Genomic DNA, 17,998 nt, shown 5'->3' with positions numbered 1-17,998 from the left:
GTTTCATCAAACTGCATATATTTGGTTTCCGGACTCCCTCACTGTCATGCATATAAAGCATCAGAATGTAAGATCCCGGGAGAGGTGTCCCACTTTTGCATATCTGCCATTCTGATAAAGTCAACGTATGTATTCATGTTGGAACTGCTATTTATTTTTTTAAAAGTTAGGAAAATAGTCCAGAGCATTTTAAATCAATAAAAAGCTATGATATAAATTTAAAAATTAGGATCCAATGAGAGGGCAACTGAAGACTGACAAACTGCCCTGTCAAAGGCCTGGTCAGGCCATGTACCTCCATCTTTTTGGTGGAGGGGTTCCTCTTGCACAATGTGCCTCCCCCTGCACAAGCCAACAGTGTTCTCTGTCCAATTAAAATCAGTTACAAGACATACGTCTTTAAAATCTAAAGTGTTTTCAAATGGCAATACATGTTATTATTACAGAAAACAATTATGGAAAATAGCTGTTATTTTTCAAAATGACGATGCATCACAAGAGAGGATGAAAGAGGAACAGGCTTATAGATGAATGGGAGGGAACTTTTTATTCTTCTTACCAAGGATAAAACCAAGCAACTTCCACAAGGCAGCTTTGACATCTTTGTTCCTCATGCTGTAGATTATTGGGTTCATCATTGGAGGCACCACAGTATATAACACAGCAAGAACTTGACCCAGATTGTATGGTGCGTTAGAGGTTGGAATCAAATAGGTAAACACAGTAGTGCACACTAATATGGATACAACCGTGATGTGAGGAATGCAAGTAGAGAAGGCTTTCTGCCTATTTGCCATGGAAGGCATTCTAAGCACTGCTGTAAAGATCTGCACATAGGAAATGACAATGAACACAAAGCAGCCAAAACCTGATATTATACTAAAGAGAAGAGGCCAAAGCTCACTGAGGTATGAATCAGAACAGGAGATCTTCACAACATGTGGGATTTCGCAGAAGAACTGATTAATAATATTAGAGCAGAAGGGCAGTGAAAAAACAGTACCAGTGTGCAAAACAGCATTAAGGAAACCTCCCATCCATGCTCCTCCTGCCATCTGGATGCAGCTACTCCACTTCATCATAGATGCATAGTGCAGTGGGTGACAGATAGCTACATATCGGTCATAGGCCATGACAGTGAGGAGGAACAAGTCCGATGACAGGAAAAGGAGAAAGAAAAACATTTGTGTGACACATTCGGAATATGAAATCAGACTTACGTTCTTAAGGGAATTGGCCATGGATTTGGGCATGATGGCAGAGGTTGATCCAAGATCAAGGACTGATAAGTTGACAAGAAAGAAATACATTGGAGTGTGCAGGTGACTGTTGACAGCTACAAGGGTAATGATCAGAAGATTTCCCATCAGGATAGCCAGGTACATTGCCAAGAAGATCACAAAGTGCAAAACCTGAAGTTCTCGGCCTCCAGAAAATCCCAGAAGTAGGAAGCTTTCTATGACAGTTATGTTGGACATGGCATCTATAATATGTTGACTGTTGGGGAAAGAGGAGAATGTTTTATAAATTCCTTGCATAAAAGAATGTGAATTCACACTAAATTCTGAAATGCTTCCAACATTTTTGGACCTATATCCATTTCCAAGTATGATTTGTGAAATTTATTACTTTTTGTTAGATGAATGATGCCATGATTTTAGTTCTCCCACTGGAGATTTTTGCTCCTTTGGCTTGGGCTACTTATGTGCCCCCTCAATTCCATTCCTAACCGTCCTTTGAGTGCAAAGGTTTGCAATGGGAAGGAGGACACAGGAAAGCCCTATTGTGCATGGAGAGTTCCTCTCACACTTCTCTGGATCCAGCCTTTAGTCTTTAAGGCAATACTCACAGAACACGTTAGTGTAACACCAGTTCTGTCTGTTGGTGTTCAGGAAATAACCTAAAGGCACATGATGCAGCTTTGTTCCTGAAGCTGGGAACATTTGGTCATGAACATTACCTAAACAGAATATTATACAGGAAAAATGTCAGCGACTCTGAGATACTGAGAGAAAGAATCGTGCTTTAATGTCACAAATAAATAAGATCATAATTACTTGAATCCTAAAATTTCCCTTTCCCAACTCCCATATTATTAAGGCCGTTCTCTAACATTCCAGTGAAACTTAACATGGGTCACAGGTGGATACAAGGGGAAAGGGAGGAGGTAAAATTGTTTTTGTGTGAAATTCCTTTATATTATTTATCTTTAGGACCCAAACTAATATGATTCATCTGGCAACACACCAACCATCACTAAATATTTTCCCATCTTTCCTGCTAACATGTCAAAAATTTGAACATAGCATATTGATTTCACAACAAGAAATCAACCTTAGGTTGTGGTTTTCTAATCTGCAGGCACAAAATGTATTAAACTCTCATATGCCTGGTGGTAGAATTTTTGTGTGCAAAGGATAGATGTGAAAATCTTAACTGAAATAATTCATATCATGAAAACCCTAAATTTACTTCTTTGGATTTCTGATTATATTTCGTAAAAAATTGAACATCCCATTATAAAGATTCTCTTAAAAGTTGTGCCTGTAGCTTAATTCTCTTAATTTACCCATGAGTTCTCATGAGATCAATACGTTATAGTCCTATACTTTCTCTGCACTCTTCAAATAACTATCAGCCCTATCTTCCTTCACCTTCACTGGTTTGTGATGCTTCATTTTAGTGACTCATTAGACAAATCTTTATCTCTGTTCCTATCTTTGCCTTTTCTGCCTAGCATGGGACGCACCATGCAACCCTATGAATAGAGTTTTTCATGGTAAGTGGTATTCAGAGGTAGTTTACCATTGCCTTCCACTGAGGCTGAGAGGCAGTGACTGGCCCAAGGTCATCCAGTGAGCTTCATGGCTGTGTGGGGATTTGAACCCTGGTCTTCCAGGTCATAGTCCAACACACTAACCACTACACCACACTGGCTCTCGACCTATTAGTCTAGTTGTGTTTTAAGAACATAAGAGCCTTGCTGGATCATACCAAAGCTCCTTTTAATCCAGCATCCTGTTTTGACAGTGGTAAGCCTATGTGAAGCCTGCAAGCAAGATCTGAGAACAACAGAACTTTCTCCATTTGTTATTCCCAGCCACTGGCATTCAGGGCCGTACTGTCTACTAGCCATCATAGCTGGTAGACATTGATAGTTGTATTATTTTGTTTTAGACGCACCTTTCCTGACAGTCTTTCCCATACCCGGGATGATTGGAAACAAGAAAAGTAACTAGATGCAGAATCAGTAACTAGTATAATTCATATTTTGGGCAGACAGTAAAAAAATACAGACGGGAGAACACTCAACACTCTGACCAGCCAGGATGGAAATGTGCTGAAATGACTGGTGTCAAAGCAACGCTTCTAGTTGGTTGCAGCAATCATCAATAATCCACATTGAGACCAAATGTTACCACTACCCCTATAGAGTGGTGCATTCTAAGTTGTCAGCATAAAGATCTTTGTGGACAACTACTCAGAACATCAGGTTAGAATCTGGTGGTAGAGAAAAATAAAGCCATAGTGTTATTAGGAAAGGATTGGAAATAACAGAGCAAGCATCACTGAGCCACAAAACGTGTTGGAAATAGTAGGATTGGGAAAAGAGAACTCACAACTGAAGGGATAATCAGTTAGAAAAAGAAGGTAATAAAAATAAGAAAAAAGAGCAAAAATAATATTTTTAAAAAATGGGGAAAAGAAAAAATAGAATGAATGAAAAATATGCCAAGGAAGGAGAGATGGGGAGATGGGAAAAACAGTTTCTAACAAAATCTGAGGATACAGAAATAAAATTCTTACTGTATTTTCCAGTAGATTTCATCAAGTTGATATTTGCAATTCTGCTGCAAATGCTTTATCAGCAACATGGCTTTTATTTACTTGGTTCATCTAGACATCTTCCTTTTCCTGTCTGCTCTTAGCCTTTCACTCAGTAAAGTACAAGCAACTCAAGTATACATTGTCCGTCTCCTTTTTCTCTCTTCAGATTGTTCACATTTTTTTTCATATCTCATGCAATTCTGGGATATTACTCTCTGTCTTCTTTCAGATTCACAACTCCTCTGGCTTTGCAGATGTTAGTTGGAGGAAAAGCTTATTTCAAGCTGCTGCAGTAAAAGTGACAGGCATATGTGATGGAAGTATATACTTGACTTCTTTTTGTCTCTAAAGATTAGCTCCCTGTTTCCCTGAATAGCTCTGCACTTATGGTCCAGAGCCTATGCCAGCAATGCTGAATTTCTGACTGTAACAGAATGTTTTCAAAGTGTGCAATCTAAGGCTGTCTTTCATCATGTATTCCAATTGTCTATTTTTGTCATGCTGCATGCTGAGGGAGACCCAGAGCTTCCTCATCTGTTGTTAATCATTCCCGCATGGAATAGGGAGACATTTACATGAGGGAATGAATGCAACAGTAAAATTGCTGCAGAGGCTGATGCAACAGCAGTTCTTCAGCATCATTGACAAGGATAGAAAATTCCCCTTCATCATTATGGGAGCAATTGTAGACCCATGAAGCATCAGAAACATTAGGCAGGATCCAACACATTGCACATGCGCTTATAGTTGCAACATCAGAGTGATGTTGGAAATAGTAGGACTGAGGAACCAGAACTCACACGTGAATGGATAATCTGTTAGAAAAAGAAGGTAATAAACAAGTAAGAGCAAAAAATATATTTTTAAATGGTGGGAAAAAGAAAAAATAGAATTATATGAAATTGAATGAATGATAAAGGTGCCAAGCAAGGAGAAATAGGGAGTTGGGGAAAATCGTTTCCAACAAGATCTGATGATACAGAGATAAAATCCTTACTCTATTTTCCAATATATTTCATCAAGTTGATATTTGCAGTTCTGCTCCAAATCCTTTACAAGCAAAATGGCTTCTATTTACTTGGTTCATCTAGATGTCTTTCTTTTTCTCTCAGCACATTGCCCATGCGCTTATAATTGCAATGTACTCACATGTTTATCGGGCTGATGGGAGTTGTAGTTCAAAAAAGTAACTTTTCCAAACTCTGGTCATGTGGGACAGTGCCACCAGAAAGAGGCTCCCACTTAGCTTGCTGTGATACTTCTAACTTAAAGATCCTCTCTTCCATGCAATTGCAAAAGAAAGTTAATGTTCAACTGAGCAAATGCTCTAAAGCCTGCTGAGAACAAGCTCCCAATATAATTACTAAAGGGTTAGTAGTCACCAATGTTCATCTAAAGATGTGACAAATATACCTCTTCTTTCAGCAAAATATAAGAACAAAAGAAGATCCCTTGTGGATCAGAACAAAGGTCCATCTAGTCCAGTATCTTGTTTTCCATAATGGCCAACCAGATGCCTCTGGGAAACCCATAAGAAATATTTGAAAACAATAACCTTCTTCTTCTGTTGCAACTAGTACTTGGAGGTATCTAACTTGCAGATTCCATAAAGCTATCATTACTATTGGTAGACCTTTCCTTCATGAACTTGTCTAATCCCCTTTTAATTCCTTCTAAATTCATGGTCATCCTCATGGCAACAAACTCTATGCATTCATTGTGCTTGGATATTCAGGGAGGGAGGGAGGATCTGTCAATTTTGTTGCTTATTTTTCCCATTCCGTTCTCCATATTTATACAGCAATTTGCGAATCATGAAAAATTTTCATCATTTTAATGCAAATTTCTCCTAATAAATAATAATAATAATAAATAATAAATTTTATTTTTCAGCCGCCTATCTGTCCGGGTTAGGGACACTCTAGGCAACGAACAACAAGAATAAAAACAATACATATAGATCAACATAATCAAATTTTAAGCTAAAAAACCATTCATTACTTCAGAACATAAATTAATCTGTCCCAATCTTGTAGGCCTGCCTGAACAGCCAGGTCTTCAAGGCTCGGCGATAGCTGGACAGGGAGGGAGCATGTCTGAGATCGAAAGGGAGAGAGTTCCAGAGGGTGGGGGCCACAACAGAGAATGCCCTCTCTCTGGTCCGTACCAGCCTAGCTGTTCTCACCGGTGGGACCAAGAGAAGGTCTTGCGAGGCTGATCTCGTCAGGCGGCATAATCAGTGATTCTGGAGGCATTCCTTCAGATATACTGGGCCGAAACCGTATAGGGTTTTAAAGGTCAGCACCAACACCTGAATTGGGCCCGGTAGACAACTGGTAGCCAGTGAAGATCTAATAACACTGGGGTGATATGATCCCAGCGACGGCTATGCGTAATCAAGCGTGCCACCGCGTTCTGTACCAGCTGTAATTTCCGGATCATTTTCAAGGGTAACCCCACGTAGAGCGCATTGCAGTAGTCTAAGCGAGAGGAGACCAGGGCATGTATCACCTGAGGGAGCAGGTGAACAGGAAGATAGGGATGCAGTCTCCGTATCAGATGTAATTGATACCAAGCTGCCTGGCTCACTGCTGTAATCTGAGCCTCCATGGACAGCTGGGAGTCAAGTATGACCCCAAGACTGCGGACCTGGTCCTTCAGGGGTAAACTTACCCCATCAAGCATCAGGTCAGTAATTCCTAACTTCCTTTTATCTCCCACAAGTAATACCTCAGTCTTGTCGGGGTTCAGCTTCAGCCTATTCTCTCCCATCCATCCACTTACAGATTCTAGGCACTTGGACATGGTATTCACAGCCAACTCCGGTGAGGACTTAAAGGAGAGATAGAGCTGAGTGTCATCTGCGTACTGATGGCACTGCAACCCAAAACTCCTGATGATTGCTCCCAGCGGTTTCACATAGATGTTGAATAATAATAATAATAATAATAAACAGATTTTGTATGCAGTTTCACTAATGTGCACATTTGTGCAAGCAATTTCTCTTGAAATAATGAATTATTGTATTTCACTTTCACTAATATATTTGTTTTTAAGCCTCAGAGAAGAGTTAATTAGGCCTGTACATATATATATACCGAAGAACATATAAACCATAACACCACTTAAGAGTTACTTGATCACAGACAGCTGAAGATAGAGACCATGTAAGGGAACCTGGATATCTTCTGAATTTCATAAAAGAGGAAGAAATTCTAGCTCCTCATTGAGGCCACTAGGGGTCATCATTTTTAAATCCAGAATCCATAACATCTCTCTCCTTATTAAGACCTGATTATTCTGCCCATTTACTTTTTCTAAAACCCAAAACTTAAAATCGGCAATGGAATGATGACAACTGATAAAGTGGTCCACTAGGGGTGCCCCAGATCTCTTGACGTGTTCCTGATTTGGAGAGGGTCAATTAAATGTCTACAAGATTTTTTTGAATGGGTTAATAGTAGGAATGCCAACATCCAGTTCGATTTCCACCATAGCTTGGAGGAAGTCATTTTTTTGGATTTATTAATCTTCTCTGAGGCGTTAGCATCAGTGAAAGCAGTTTGCTTATTGGAAGGTACTTCTTGCCAGCCTTTATTGTAAGTGCAAAGTTAGTTTACAGATAGATTTTATATGTATGATTTTATTTCATATGTTCATGGATGTAAATTTGTCCCTGCCTTTTTATCTACAGCCCCTGATGAAGGCCTAAATATACTAAGGCTGAAATGCATTGGGCTTGGATTACAAATAAACACATATTTTTCTAGCATTTTGGTTTCCCTCCTCTTATGCCCCATGGTGAGTATCAACATCATATCCCGAGAGCAGGAAAAATAAGGTGAGACACCTTCTGCATCCTGGAAAAAAACAATAAAGGGATATAATTTCAAAAAAGAAGAAAGTTGCCATTCTGAGTGCCATCCTCCTTTCCTACCTTTCTTCCCTCCTATTCATTGGCAATCCTGGGAAACTGACCTCACACTGCCAGCAAATGGTTTTGGGGCTCATTTTCTCTCCTGCACTTTCTTGTGCGTTGGTGAAAACTGCTGCCAGATAGTAAAAATGATAATTTCAAAAATTATTTCTACCACCAATTTTCACACCTCCTTCATCTTGGTCCAGTTCCGCTTTCCATATGATATGTTCTGCATATAGATTAAACAAATACGGTGATAAAATACACCCCTGTCTCACACCCTTTCCAATGGGATACCAATCAGACTCTCCATATTCTGTCCTTACAGTAGCCTCTTGTCCAGAGTACAGGTTGCGCATCAGGACAATCAGATGCTGTGGCACCCCCATTTCTTTTAAAGCATTCCATAGGTTTTCATGATCTACACTGTCAAAGGATTTGCTGTGATCTATAAAGTACAGGGTGATTTTCTTCTGAAATTCCTTGCTCCATTCCATTATCCAATGTATGTTTGCAATATGATCTCTGGTGCCTCTTCCGTTTCTGAATCCAGCTTGGATATCTGGCATTTCTCGCTCTATATACGGTAACAGCCTTTGTTGTAGAATCTTGAGGATTACTTTACTTGTATGAGATATTAAGGCAATAGTTTGATAATTATTGCATTTCCTGGGATCCCCTTTCTTTGGAATTGGGATATATATTGAATGCTTCCAGTCTGTGGGCCATTATTTTCTTTTCCATATTTGTTGACGCATTTTTGTGAAAATATGGACAGATTCAGTCTCAGCAGCTTGTAGCAACTCTATTGATATGTCATCTGTTCCTGGTGATTTGTTTCTTCCAAGTATTTTAAGAGCAGCTTTCACCTCACATTCTAAATTTCTGTTTCTTCCTCATACGGTTCCTCCGTGAATGAATCTGTCATTATTTTATAGAGTTTTTCAGTTTATTGTTTCCATCTTCCTTTTATTTCATCTCGGTCTGTCAGTGTGTTCCCCTGCTGATTATTCAACATCCCTACTCTTGGTTTAAATTTCCCCTTAATTTCTCAAATCTTTTGGAATAGGGCTCTTATTCTACCCTTTTTGTTGTCCTCTTCTATTTCTATGCAATAGCTATTGTAATAGTTTTCTTTGTCCCTATGTACTAGTCACTGTATTGTTGCATTTAGGGTTCTAACAGTGTTTCTATCTCCTTTTGCTTTTTCTTTCCTTCTCTCTTTGACCATTTTAAGAGTTTCTTCAGTCATGCATTGAAGTCTTTCCATCTTTTTAACTAGAGGCATTGTCTTTTTGCATTCTTCCCTGATAATGCCTCTGACTTCATTCCATAGTTCTTCTGGTTCTCTGTCAACTAAGTTTAAAGCCTCAGATCTGTTCCTTATTTGATCTTTATATTCTTCTGGGATGTTATTTAAATTGTCTTTTGGTGTTATGATTGCTTTGTTGGTCTTCTTTAGCTTTACTCTGATTTTCGATATTGCTAGTTGATGATCTGTACCACAGTCTGCTCCTGGTCTTGTTTTTGCAGAATGTATGGAACTTCTCCATCTTCTGCTACCAATTATATAATCAGTTTGATTCCTGTATTTACCATTTGGTGATGTCCACGTGTACAGTCGTCTTTTTGGTTGCTCAAAAAATGTGTTCACAAGAAACAAATTATTGGCTTCACAGAATTCAGTAAGTCTTTCTCCTGCTTCATTTCTATCTCCTAAGCCCCATTTCCCCACAATTCCTAGTTCTTCTCTGTTCCCTACTTTTGCATTCCAGTCCCCCATGATTATCAACTTCCTTCTGTACTTCTGCATAAAATCGTTCCAGTTCCTCCTCTTCTGTGCTTGCCGTTGGAGCATAGATTTGGATGATGGTTATGTTAACAGGTTTCCCATTTAATCTCATTGATACCACTCACTCAGACCTTGCATTATAGCTCCTAATTGCTTTTGCTACGTCACATCTCACTATTAAAGCAACCCATTTCTTTTTAATTTCTCATTTCCTACATAAAATATTCTGTTTCCTGACTCCTGACTGAGCAGAGCAGAGCAGAGGGAGCTGTCTTAGCTGGTCCACAGGAGAGGAGATACAAGCAAGCCAGCTTTCAGAGAGCAAGCAGACAGAGCAAGCCAACAGGGAAAGCAAACAGGAGTTTGCCAAAGGAGTTTGACAGGGGAGGTCAAGGGGGAGGTCCCTGAATAAAATAAAATTAGAATTACTAATTTGTCTTGTATGGAGCACCGCATACCAGTGGGACTCTCATGTTCCCATGATAATTGGTTGAGTGGCTGGCTGGCTGAAGGTATAATTGGAGGTTTGTGAGTGATGAGAGAGAAGAAGTTGTTGAGTTAGTTGGAGTGAGGTCGTTTGGTGAGGGTTGGTTGGCAGAGTTCTGAGGGAAGTTTGGATTGTATTTGGCTGATATTTAAAGAGTATATAAATGAACAGAAACATAAAGAGTGACCATATATGAAACCATACGCTTGTGAAACATTTTTAAAGTAATCTTGTTATTTCCTGTTAGTAAATAAATACTTATTTGGTTTACCAAAGGCCTGATCCTTGGCTGGGGGAATATACAGGCCAGAAGGGAGGGCAAGGTAATTACCAAGGCTGAACAGAAACTGTATCTAATGGTGGCAGCGGTGAAGGGAGATATTGTAACAAGTCAAGTATCCAGAGCAACCCAGAGTTGTATGCTTTATATATAAAGATACAAGGGGGTTGGGAACAGCATAGGCACACAGTCACAAAGTAACAAGCTATAGAGAGACTTAGGCAAAGTCTCTGGAAGTATTGGTTACAGGAAGTGACTGGTGGTGCTGCCTAGCAGTGGGATCTAGTGAGATCTGTGCTAGAGCAGAGTGAGAATCCATATAAAGGACGGTCCTGATTGGTGGTGTCCCTGGTGGTGCCTAGTGACAGTAGCCACAAGCAGGTGGGAACCTGACAGGGAGAACCAGGGAAGGACATCACAAAAACCAACAAAGTGGAGGAAACTCAGGGGGAAAGGGTGACAGTTAGGAGCAGAAGAGAAAGAAGACACCTTTCACCAGTGGAACTATGGAACTGCTTTCAACTACTCGAGGAGGAGACTGGAGGACAGCCTGTGGTGGAAGAATTACAGGAGACCCCATGTGGCAATGAGCAAGAGGCTGAAGCTCAATCAAGCAGGGTCAATGACACCATGCCCTACAACAAGAAGAGAAGAGTACTAGTAGTGGGAGATTCCCTACTGCATGGGATTGAAACCCAAGTATGCCAAGAAGATCCATGGACTCACCAGGTATGCCGTTAACCAGGAGGAAGGATTAGAGATGTGACAGAATGGTTGCCATCACTCATCAAGCCCACCAAGAGGTATCCCTTTCTCCTCATCCATGTGGGGAAAAATGATACTGCCAGACAGAGCTATGAAGAAATCACAACAGACTTTGAAGCTCTGGGAAGGAAACTCAAGGATTTTGGAGCCCAGTTTTTTTCATCCATCCTTCCAGTACTTAGAAGAGGAGTAGAAAGGGAAAGAAAAATACTCTGTGTGAATGAATGGCTACGAAGGTGATGCTGATGTGGAAGATTTGGATTCTGGGACCACGGGCTTTGCTTCCTGGAAGATGGACTGCTGGCAAGTGATGGGTTGCATCTCACAAGGACTGGGAAGAATGTGTTTGGCCACAGCATGAAGAAGTTCATCAGGAGGGCTTTAAACTGAATCAAGAGGGAGGGAGAAGAAAACCTGGTGGTAACATCTGATCAAGGCTTGTGCACAGTAACGGGAACAGAGAGATCTGCTCTAATAGGCCCCAGTAACAGTCCTCAAAAAATGTAGTAAGGAAGCCAAGCCATAAATCACATGGTTTTGATGTCTGTATACTAATGCGCGGAGCGTGGGAAACAAGCAGGATGAACTTGAACTCTTAATACAGGAGGATATTTACAACTTGATAGGTATAACTGAAACTTGGTGGGATGACTCCCATGACTGGAATACAGCAATTGAAGGATATAACTTGTTCAAAAAGAACAGAAGGAATAAAAAGGGAGGTGGAGTCATGCTATATGTTAAAAATATATAACTCTGCACAGAAATACAGGAAGTTGAGCTTGGTAGCTCCACCGAGAGCATCTGGATTAAGATTAATGGGGCAAGTAATAAAAGGAATGTGGTACTTGGAGTCTACTACCAACCACCCAATCAAGGAGAAGACGAGAATGTAACTTTTGAAGAGGAAATTGCCAATGTTTCAAGGAGGCATGATATAGTAGTAATGGGGGACTTCAATTATCCCGATATCTGCTGGGAGACAAATTCTGCCAAACATGGCCCCTCCAAAAAATGTCTGACTTGTGTTGGAGATAACTTTCTCCTACAGAAAGTGGAGGAAGCAACCAGAGGATCAGCAATCATGGACTTGGTTCTAACCAATAGCGATGATTTGGTGGATGAAGTGGCAGTTACGGGAACTCTGGGGGAAAGTGACCACACCATACTTGAATTCTTGATTTTAACAGAAGCAAAAGCTGAGAGCAGCCGTACGTCCACCATGGACTTCAGGAAAGCTGATTTCAATTAACTCAGAACAATTGTAAGTATGGTTTCATGGTAAGTCACCCTAATGAGAAAAGGAGTCCAGAATGGGTGGGAACTTCTAAAAATGGAAATTTTAGAAGTGCAATGGCAATCAATTCCAATAGCAGAAGAAGCCAATGTGGCTTCACAAAAAGCTTAGAGATGACCTGAAAACAAAAAAGGACACATACAGGAAGTGGAAAGAAGGCTGGGTCACAAAAGAAGAGTACAGGCAGGTATCACAGAATTGCAGGGATGGCATTAGGAAGGCTAAAGCTGAGAATGAGCTGACGTTAGCGAGAGATGCTAAAAGCAACAAAAAAGCTTTCTTCAGGTATATCCACAGTACAAGACAGAGAAAAGGAATGGTGGCACAGCTACTCAGGATGGCAAATGATAACAGATGACAAAGAAAAGACAGAAGTGTTCAATTCCTACTTTGGCTCAGTCTTCTCCCAGAAAAGGGTCTATGACCCTCCCGGGAAACATGAAGTGGAAGGGGCCGGATTGGAGTTTGAAATTGATAGACAAATGGTCAAGGAATACCTAATCACTTTGAACGAGTTCAAATCAGCAGGGCCCAATAAACTGCATCCTAGAGTATTGAAGGAACTGGCTGAAGAACTCTTAGAACTGCTGTCTAGTATCTTTGCAAAATAGTGGAGGACTGGTGAAGTGCCGGATGACTGGAGGACAGCTAATGTTGTCCCTATCTTCAAAAAGGGCAAAAAGGAGGAACCAGGGAACTACAGACCAGTCACCCTGACATCAATCCCTGGAAAAATTCTGGAGGAGATTATAAAGCAGTCATTCAGTAAGCACCTTGAAAACAATGTAGTGATTATTAGAAGCCAACATGGATTTATGAAGAACAAATCCTGCCAAACTAATCATCTCATTCTTTGATCGGGTAACCTCCCTTGTAGACTGTGGGAATGCTGTGGATGTAATATATCTCGACTTCAGCAAAGTTTATGACAAACTGCCCCATGATAATCTGATTAGCAAGCTAGCTTAATGTGGGCTGGATGGAACTATCAGGTGGATCCACAGTTGGCTCCAGAACTGTACTCAAAGATTGCTTATCAATGGTTCCTTCTCAAACTGGGAGGAAGTCACGAGTGGGGTACCACAGGGCTCAGTCCTGGACCCAGTGCTCTTCAACATTTTTATTAACAACTTGAATGAGGAGGTACAGAGCATGCTTATCAAATTTGCAGATGATACAAAATTGGGAGGCACAGCTAATACTGTGGAAGACAGAAACAAAATTCAAAGGGATCTTGATAGGCTGGAGCATTGGGCTGAAAACAGCAGAATGAAATTCAACAGGGATAAATGTAAAGTTGTGCACCTAAGAAAAAGAAACCAAATGCACAGTTCTAAGATGGGGGATACTTGGCTCAGCAATACGACATGTGAGAAGGATCTTGGAATTGCTGTTGATCGCAAGCTGAATATGAGCCATGTGTGATGTGGCTGTAAAAAAGGCAAATGCATTAGGCTGCATTAAGAGAAGTATAGTTTCCAAATCATGTGAAGTATTAGTTCCCCTCTATTCAGCACTGGCTAGGCCTCATTTTGAGTACTGCGTCCAGTTCTGGTCTCCACAAGTCAAGAAGGATGCAGACAAACTGGAACAGGTTCAGAGGAGGGCAGCAAAGATGGTCAGGGGACTGGAAACAAAGTCCTATGAGGAGAGACTGAAAGAACTGGGCATGTTTAGCGTGGAGAAGAGAAGACTGTGGGGAAATATGATGGCACTCTTCAAGTACTTGAAAGGTTGCCGAGTGCGGTGGAAGATGGCTGCTGGCAGGCAGGTCCACTAGCGAGCTCTGGAGCTCATACCCACCTCGCCTCTTTTTTTGCTATCTTTAGAGATATTCTTTGGAAATTTTTATTCTGGAACCTAACAGCATCAACAACACCTATTTTTTGAAGGCTATGGAACCATTTTATCAGCAAGAAAACAGACTCTTTATCAGCCGGTGAGTCACAACTCTGCTTCGCATTACTAACTCAAGGAATATAATTTACCATAACAAAATCTAAGGATTCCTAAGATAAAACTACTTAGCCTTGGAGTCGACAATTTATAATTTTACCTCCGTTCATCTTAGAGTTTAAAAGGCAAACCTTATAGTTTTTAAAATGGTTCAAACAAGGAAAAGATGTTATGAACATGACCATAAATCAGAACAGGTTTTGGAAGAATCTGGGAATGGGGATCAACAGCTTAAAATTACAAACTTCTTTTTACCAACCAAAGCAGATAAGACAAAGAGAAATGCGTCACGATCTATTGAGAAAACCCCTTCCCAAATCGAAACAGAACAATTCTGTTCCTGCTTGAGTGAGGAATTCCAGGCAAGGGATGACCCAGAAATTATACAAAGCCTGGTGTATGGAACATCCACAGATCCCCTTTTTGGGCAGACGCATACACCTAGTCTGATCAACTCTCTGCTGCAGGTACCCGAAAGCAAGGAGACGCCATCTTCCTCTCTGTACAAGGACACTGACTTACATTCCCCCTTAGACATTCTGTCTACTGTGCATGCTACAGACATCGACAGCCAGACTCCCATTTTTACTCAATCACAGCCATCTGCTGCCTGCTCTACAGAAGTTACTGAAACCACGGAACTGGCACAAATTGGCCAAAAACTACTTCTAACTGGCCAAAAATGTCTGCAGTTACAATTAGCCATTGTGGCAAAAGAGACTGAAAACATCAAAGCTTTTTTGGAAGAAACAAACAACCTTCTAAAATCATTTATGGAAGTACTATCCAAACTATATTTGAGCCTAAACTACACTCTTCCCCCCCACAAAACAACAACAACACTGAAGTGTGCAAACAGAAAGAAACCTCGTATTGCACCTAAGGAGAAAAAATCCAAAAACATAAAAAATTACAAACCGCCAAGGAGTAAGAAGATGAACTTTCAGAAACTTTTTAAAGTACTTAAAGCTCAACAGCAAACAGCTTCGCAAACAAAGAATTTATCTGCTTCATCTACAGCGAGAACACCCCCTAGATCTTATTGCAAAGCCTTACCAGAAAGCAAAAAAAGTCCAAATCTTCCAGAGCTACTTACTCACCCCAACCCGAGGTCCTATAGCGGAATATGCTCTACCAATAACAAGATTTCACGACGAGAGAATACAAATGGGAATTGGCTTCTCAAATATAATTCAAACAAACTTGCACTGCTGAATCTTCCTCTTCTTAACATCAAAGAAAAAGTAAACATCAGGAAGCAAAGAGTGTGTTACGCCCTTCAGTCGTTAGGTGTAATGGATTTACGGCCTGACGATATCTCGTATGTGGAATTCCTTTACAACCCCTCAACAAAAACGTCTGCTTTACTTACCTTTAAATCGGCTGAGACAACAGCACGGATAATTGCAAATAAATCCCTTCTCAGCTACCATGGAATATCCGTTCAGAGACATTTCACAAACCTGGCCAGTCCAATTTCCTTGTTCACAAAGAGAACTCCAACAACAAACCTTATCTCTTCACATGAGAGGAGGAAGTTTTCCTCGAACAGCAGTAAAAATATATCAAACTCTGGAAACTTGGATCCATTCCTGGAACAGCTTCCTCTTAAAAGCACATTAAACATGAACTGCTCTTCTCTATCATTAGGACCAACTATGCTGGAAAAGAATTTATCCCCTTTGACTCCCCCAGCACAAGAAACATTAAACTTTGAAACACTTAACTCCATAAACTCAGATCTTATTATTTTGGATGAAGTAAGCTCCTCCCCACCACCAGCTCCCATTTTCGTTCCGTTACAGTCACCTCCTTCTCTGGTAAACAGTAAGGAAAATCAAGATCTTGCATTTGACTTTGCTTGTGAGGGAGAGGAGGAACTATTAAATAGTTTCCATACATTCACTGAGAATGAACAAAGTGAGGTCATAAACAAAATGCAGAATCTGTTAAACAATCTAAGGGCAAAAAGGACATGTTCCAGATACTTGGAGGACTATGAACTGAACTCACCTTCCAGCATTCAAGTTTCTCCTCTGAAAGTTCCCTTAAAGGTACTGCCACATTGTTACTCAAATGTTTGTAGACCTAGCACAATATGTGATGTGATAGTACATGAGGTTCCTGAACTGACTTGACAACCCTTATTAAATTCTAAAAACCCGATTCTATCCTGTGAATCTCCTGAAAAAATGGTAAACCCTCATTTCAGGACATCACAGCACTCACCCTGCAAATCTTATACAGCAAAGGAAATTTCTAATCCTACGAATCCAATTATTAATGCATGCCAGGTTTCTGTTCTCTCACCTAAGTTTACATTCCACCTTCTCTCCTGGAACATTGCAGGGTGGAATGCCAAACAAAAAATTCCTGACTTTATTACTTTTCTGAACAAATTTGACTTAATTTTCTTACAGGAGACGTGGTGTACCCTTAAATTAATAGTGGATGGTTTCTCTTGTTCATGTTTACCAGCGACATATTCCCAACCCAGTTCCAAAGGCAGACCCAAAGGAGGCCTAGCCATACTCATTTCTACTTCTGTAACAGCTCGCTCTGTAAGTTTAACCCCTTGTAAAAACATTGCACAGGCTGTTTTATTATCTTTTAGCACATTTTCTCTTCTGTTAGTAAATGTTTATATTCCCCCTCATGCCTCTCGGGCACAAATTGACTGTGACTGGGACGTTCTTACCAATTATCTAATATCACTCGAGGCTAAATTCCCCAAAGCTCCTCTCATTGTTATGGGTGATTTCAACGCCAGGTCTGGCCCCCACAATGATGCGCTATTTGCTTCAAACCTCTGGGGGGGCGAGGACACCGCCCCATACCTCCCAGGCTATGCTAGGACTTCCAAGGACCCCAAGATAAATTATGGTGGAATATGTTTATACCGATTCCTTGCTAGACACAGCCTAATAATGTTGAACGGTCATAAGCAGATAGATTCATGTGCGGAATTTACCTACATTTCTGGCCTCAGGTGCAGTGTCATCGATTACGCCTTGATCTCGCATTCCCTGTTCAGGTTTATTTCGGACTTTTCTGTCGGCTCCAGACAGGATAGTGATCACCTTCCCCTCACCTTTTCCTTTTATCTACCAGAACGCGGTCACTTGCTCCTTACCCATAAACCAATGGCAAATCTAATCCACCCTACCCATAAAAGGACATTTTGGACTCCCACAGTAGCCTCTAATGTGGCCTTATTTCTCACTTCCCCCTCTGCCCTGTCCTTACAGAGGGAGATCATGCATGCTTCTGATTCATATTTAGCGTCAATAGCGTATAACTCCTTAATTACCAAACTTAAAGCCTCTATTATCCCACCATCTTCTTCCTTCAGGGCTCCTCCTACCACTGGTTTTCCCAGATGGTTTGATAAGGACTGTCTTGATGCTAAGAAACAGCTGAGACGGCTATACCTTCAATATCGACACCAAAATTTAACCACCCTGCCCCCTGAGTATTTTATTATCAAAAAATACTACAAGCATATGATAGTCATCAAAAAAAGGCAGGTGATGCATGAAGATTGGGAAGCCCTAATTCAAGCCTCCAGATCAAATAATTCGAAGTGTTTTTGGGAGCTGATTTCTGGTTCTATGAGCCCACTAAATCCGGCCCCTTGCCACATTTCCCCATACCTCTGGGAGAAATATTTTTCT

General features: G+C 40.7%; 2 protein-coding genes across 4 annotated transcripts in view; both read right to left on the bottom strand.

Moving 5' to 3' along the window:
* Window positions 1–15,993, bottom strand: part of LOC133366804 (olfactory receptor 14C36-like) — a 36,178-nt gene extending 20,185 nt beyond the window's left edge. The window contains exons 1-2 of one of the 3 annotated variants that reach the window (XM_061590304.1): window positions 15,697–15,993; window positions 1,221–1,497 (exon numbers count right to left, since the gene is read on the bottom strand). Coding sequence is in view for 1 of the 3 variants with exons in the window: in XM_061590306.1 (XP_061446290.1) it covers window positions 1,221–1,497; window positions 3,808–3,875 (345 nt within the window). In the remaining 2 variants the exon portion in view is untranslated. Of the gene's footprint in view, window positions 1–1,220; window positions 1,498–3,807; window positions 3,889–15,696 lie in introns of those variants that run through there. The other 2 variants (XM_061590305.1, XM_061590306.1) reach the window with 2 other exon arrangements.
* On the bottom strand, window positions 522–1,133 carry LOC133366740 (olfactory receptor 14C36-like). The gene has a single exon (XM_061590193.1). It carries the CDS (start codon window positions 1,131–1,133, stop codon window positions 522–524), a length of 612 nt encoding a protein of 203 aa, XP_061446177.1.
* Window positions 15,994–17,998: the final 2,005 nt, after the last annotated feature.

The sequence above is a fragment of the Rhineura floridana genome, chromosome 11, assembly GCF_030035675.1.
Source record: "Rhineura floridana isolate rRhiFlo1 chromosome 11, rRhiFlo1.hap2, whole genome shotgun sequence".
Classification (NCBI taxonomy): domain Eukaryota; kingdom Metazoa; phylum Chordata; class Lepidosauria; order Squamata; family Rhineuridae; genus Rhineura; species Rhineura floridana.
Note: the sequence above shows the minus strand (reverse complement) of the source record. Positions and strands in the feature narration are given on the sequence as shown.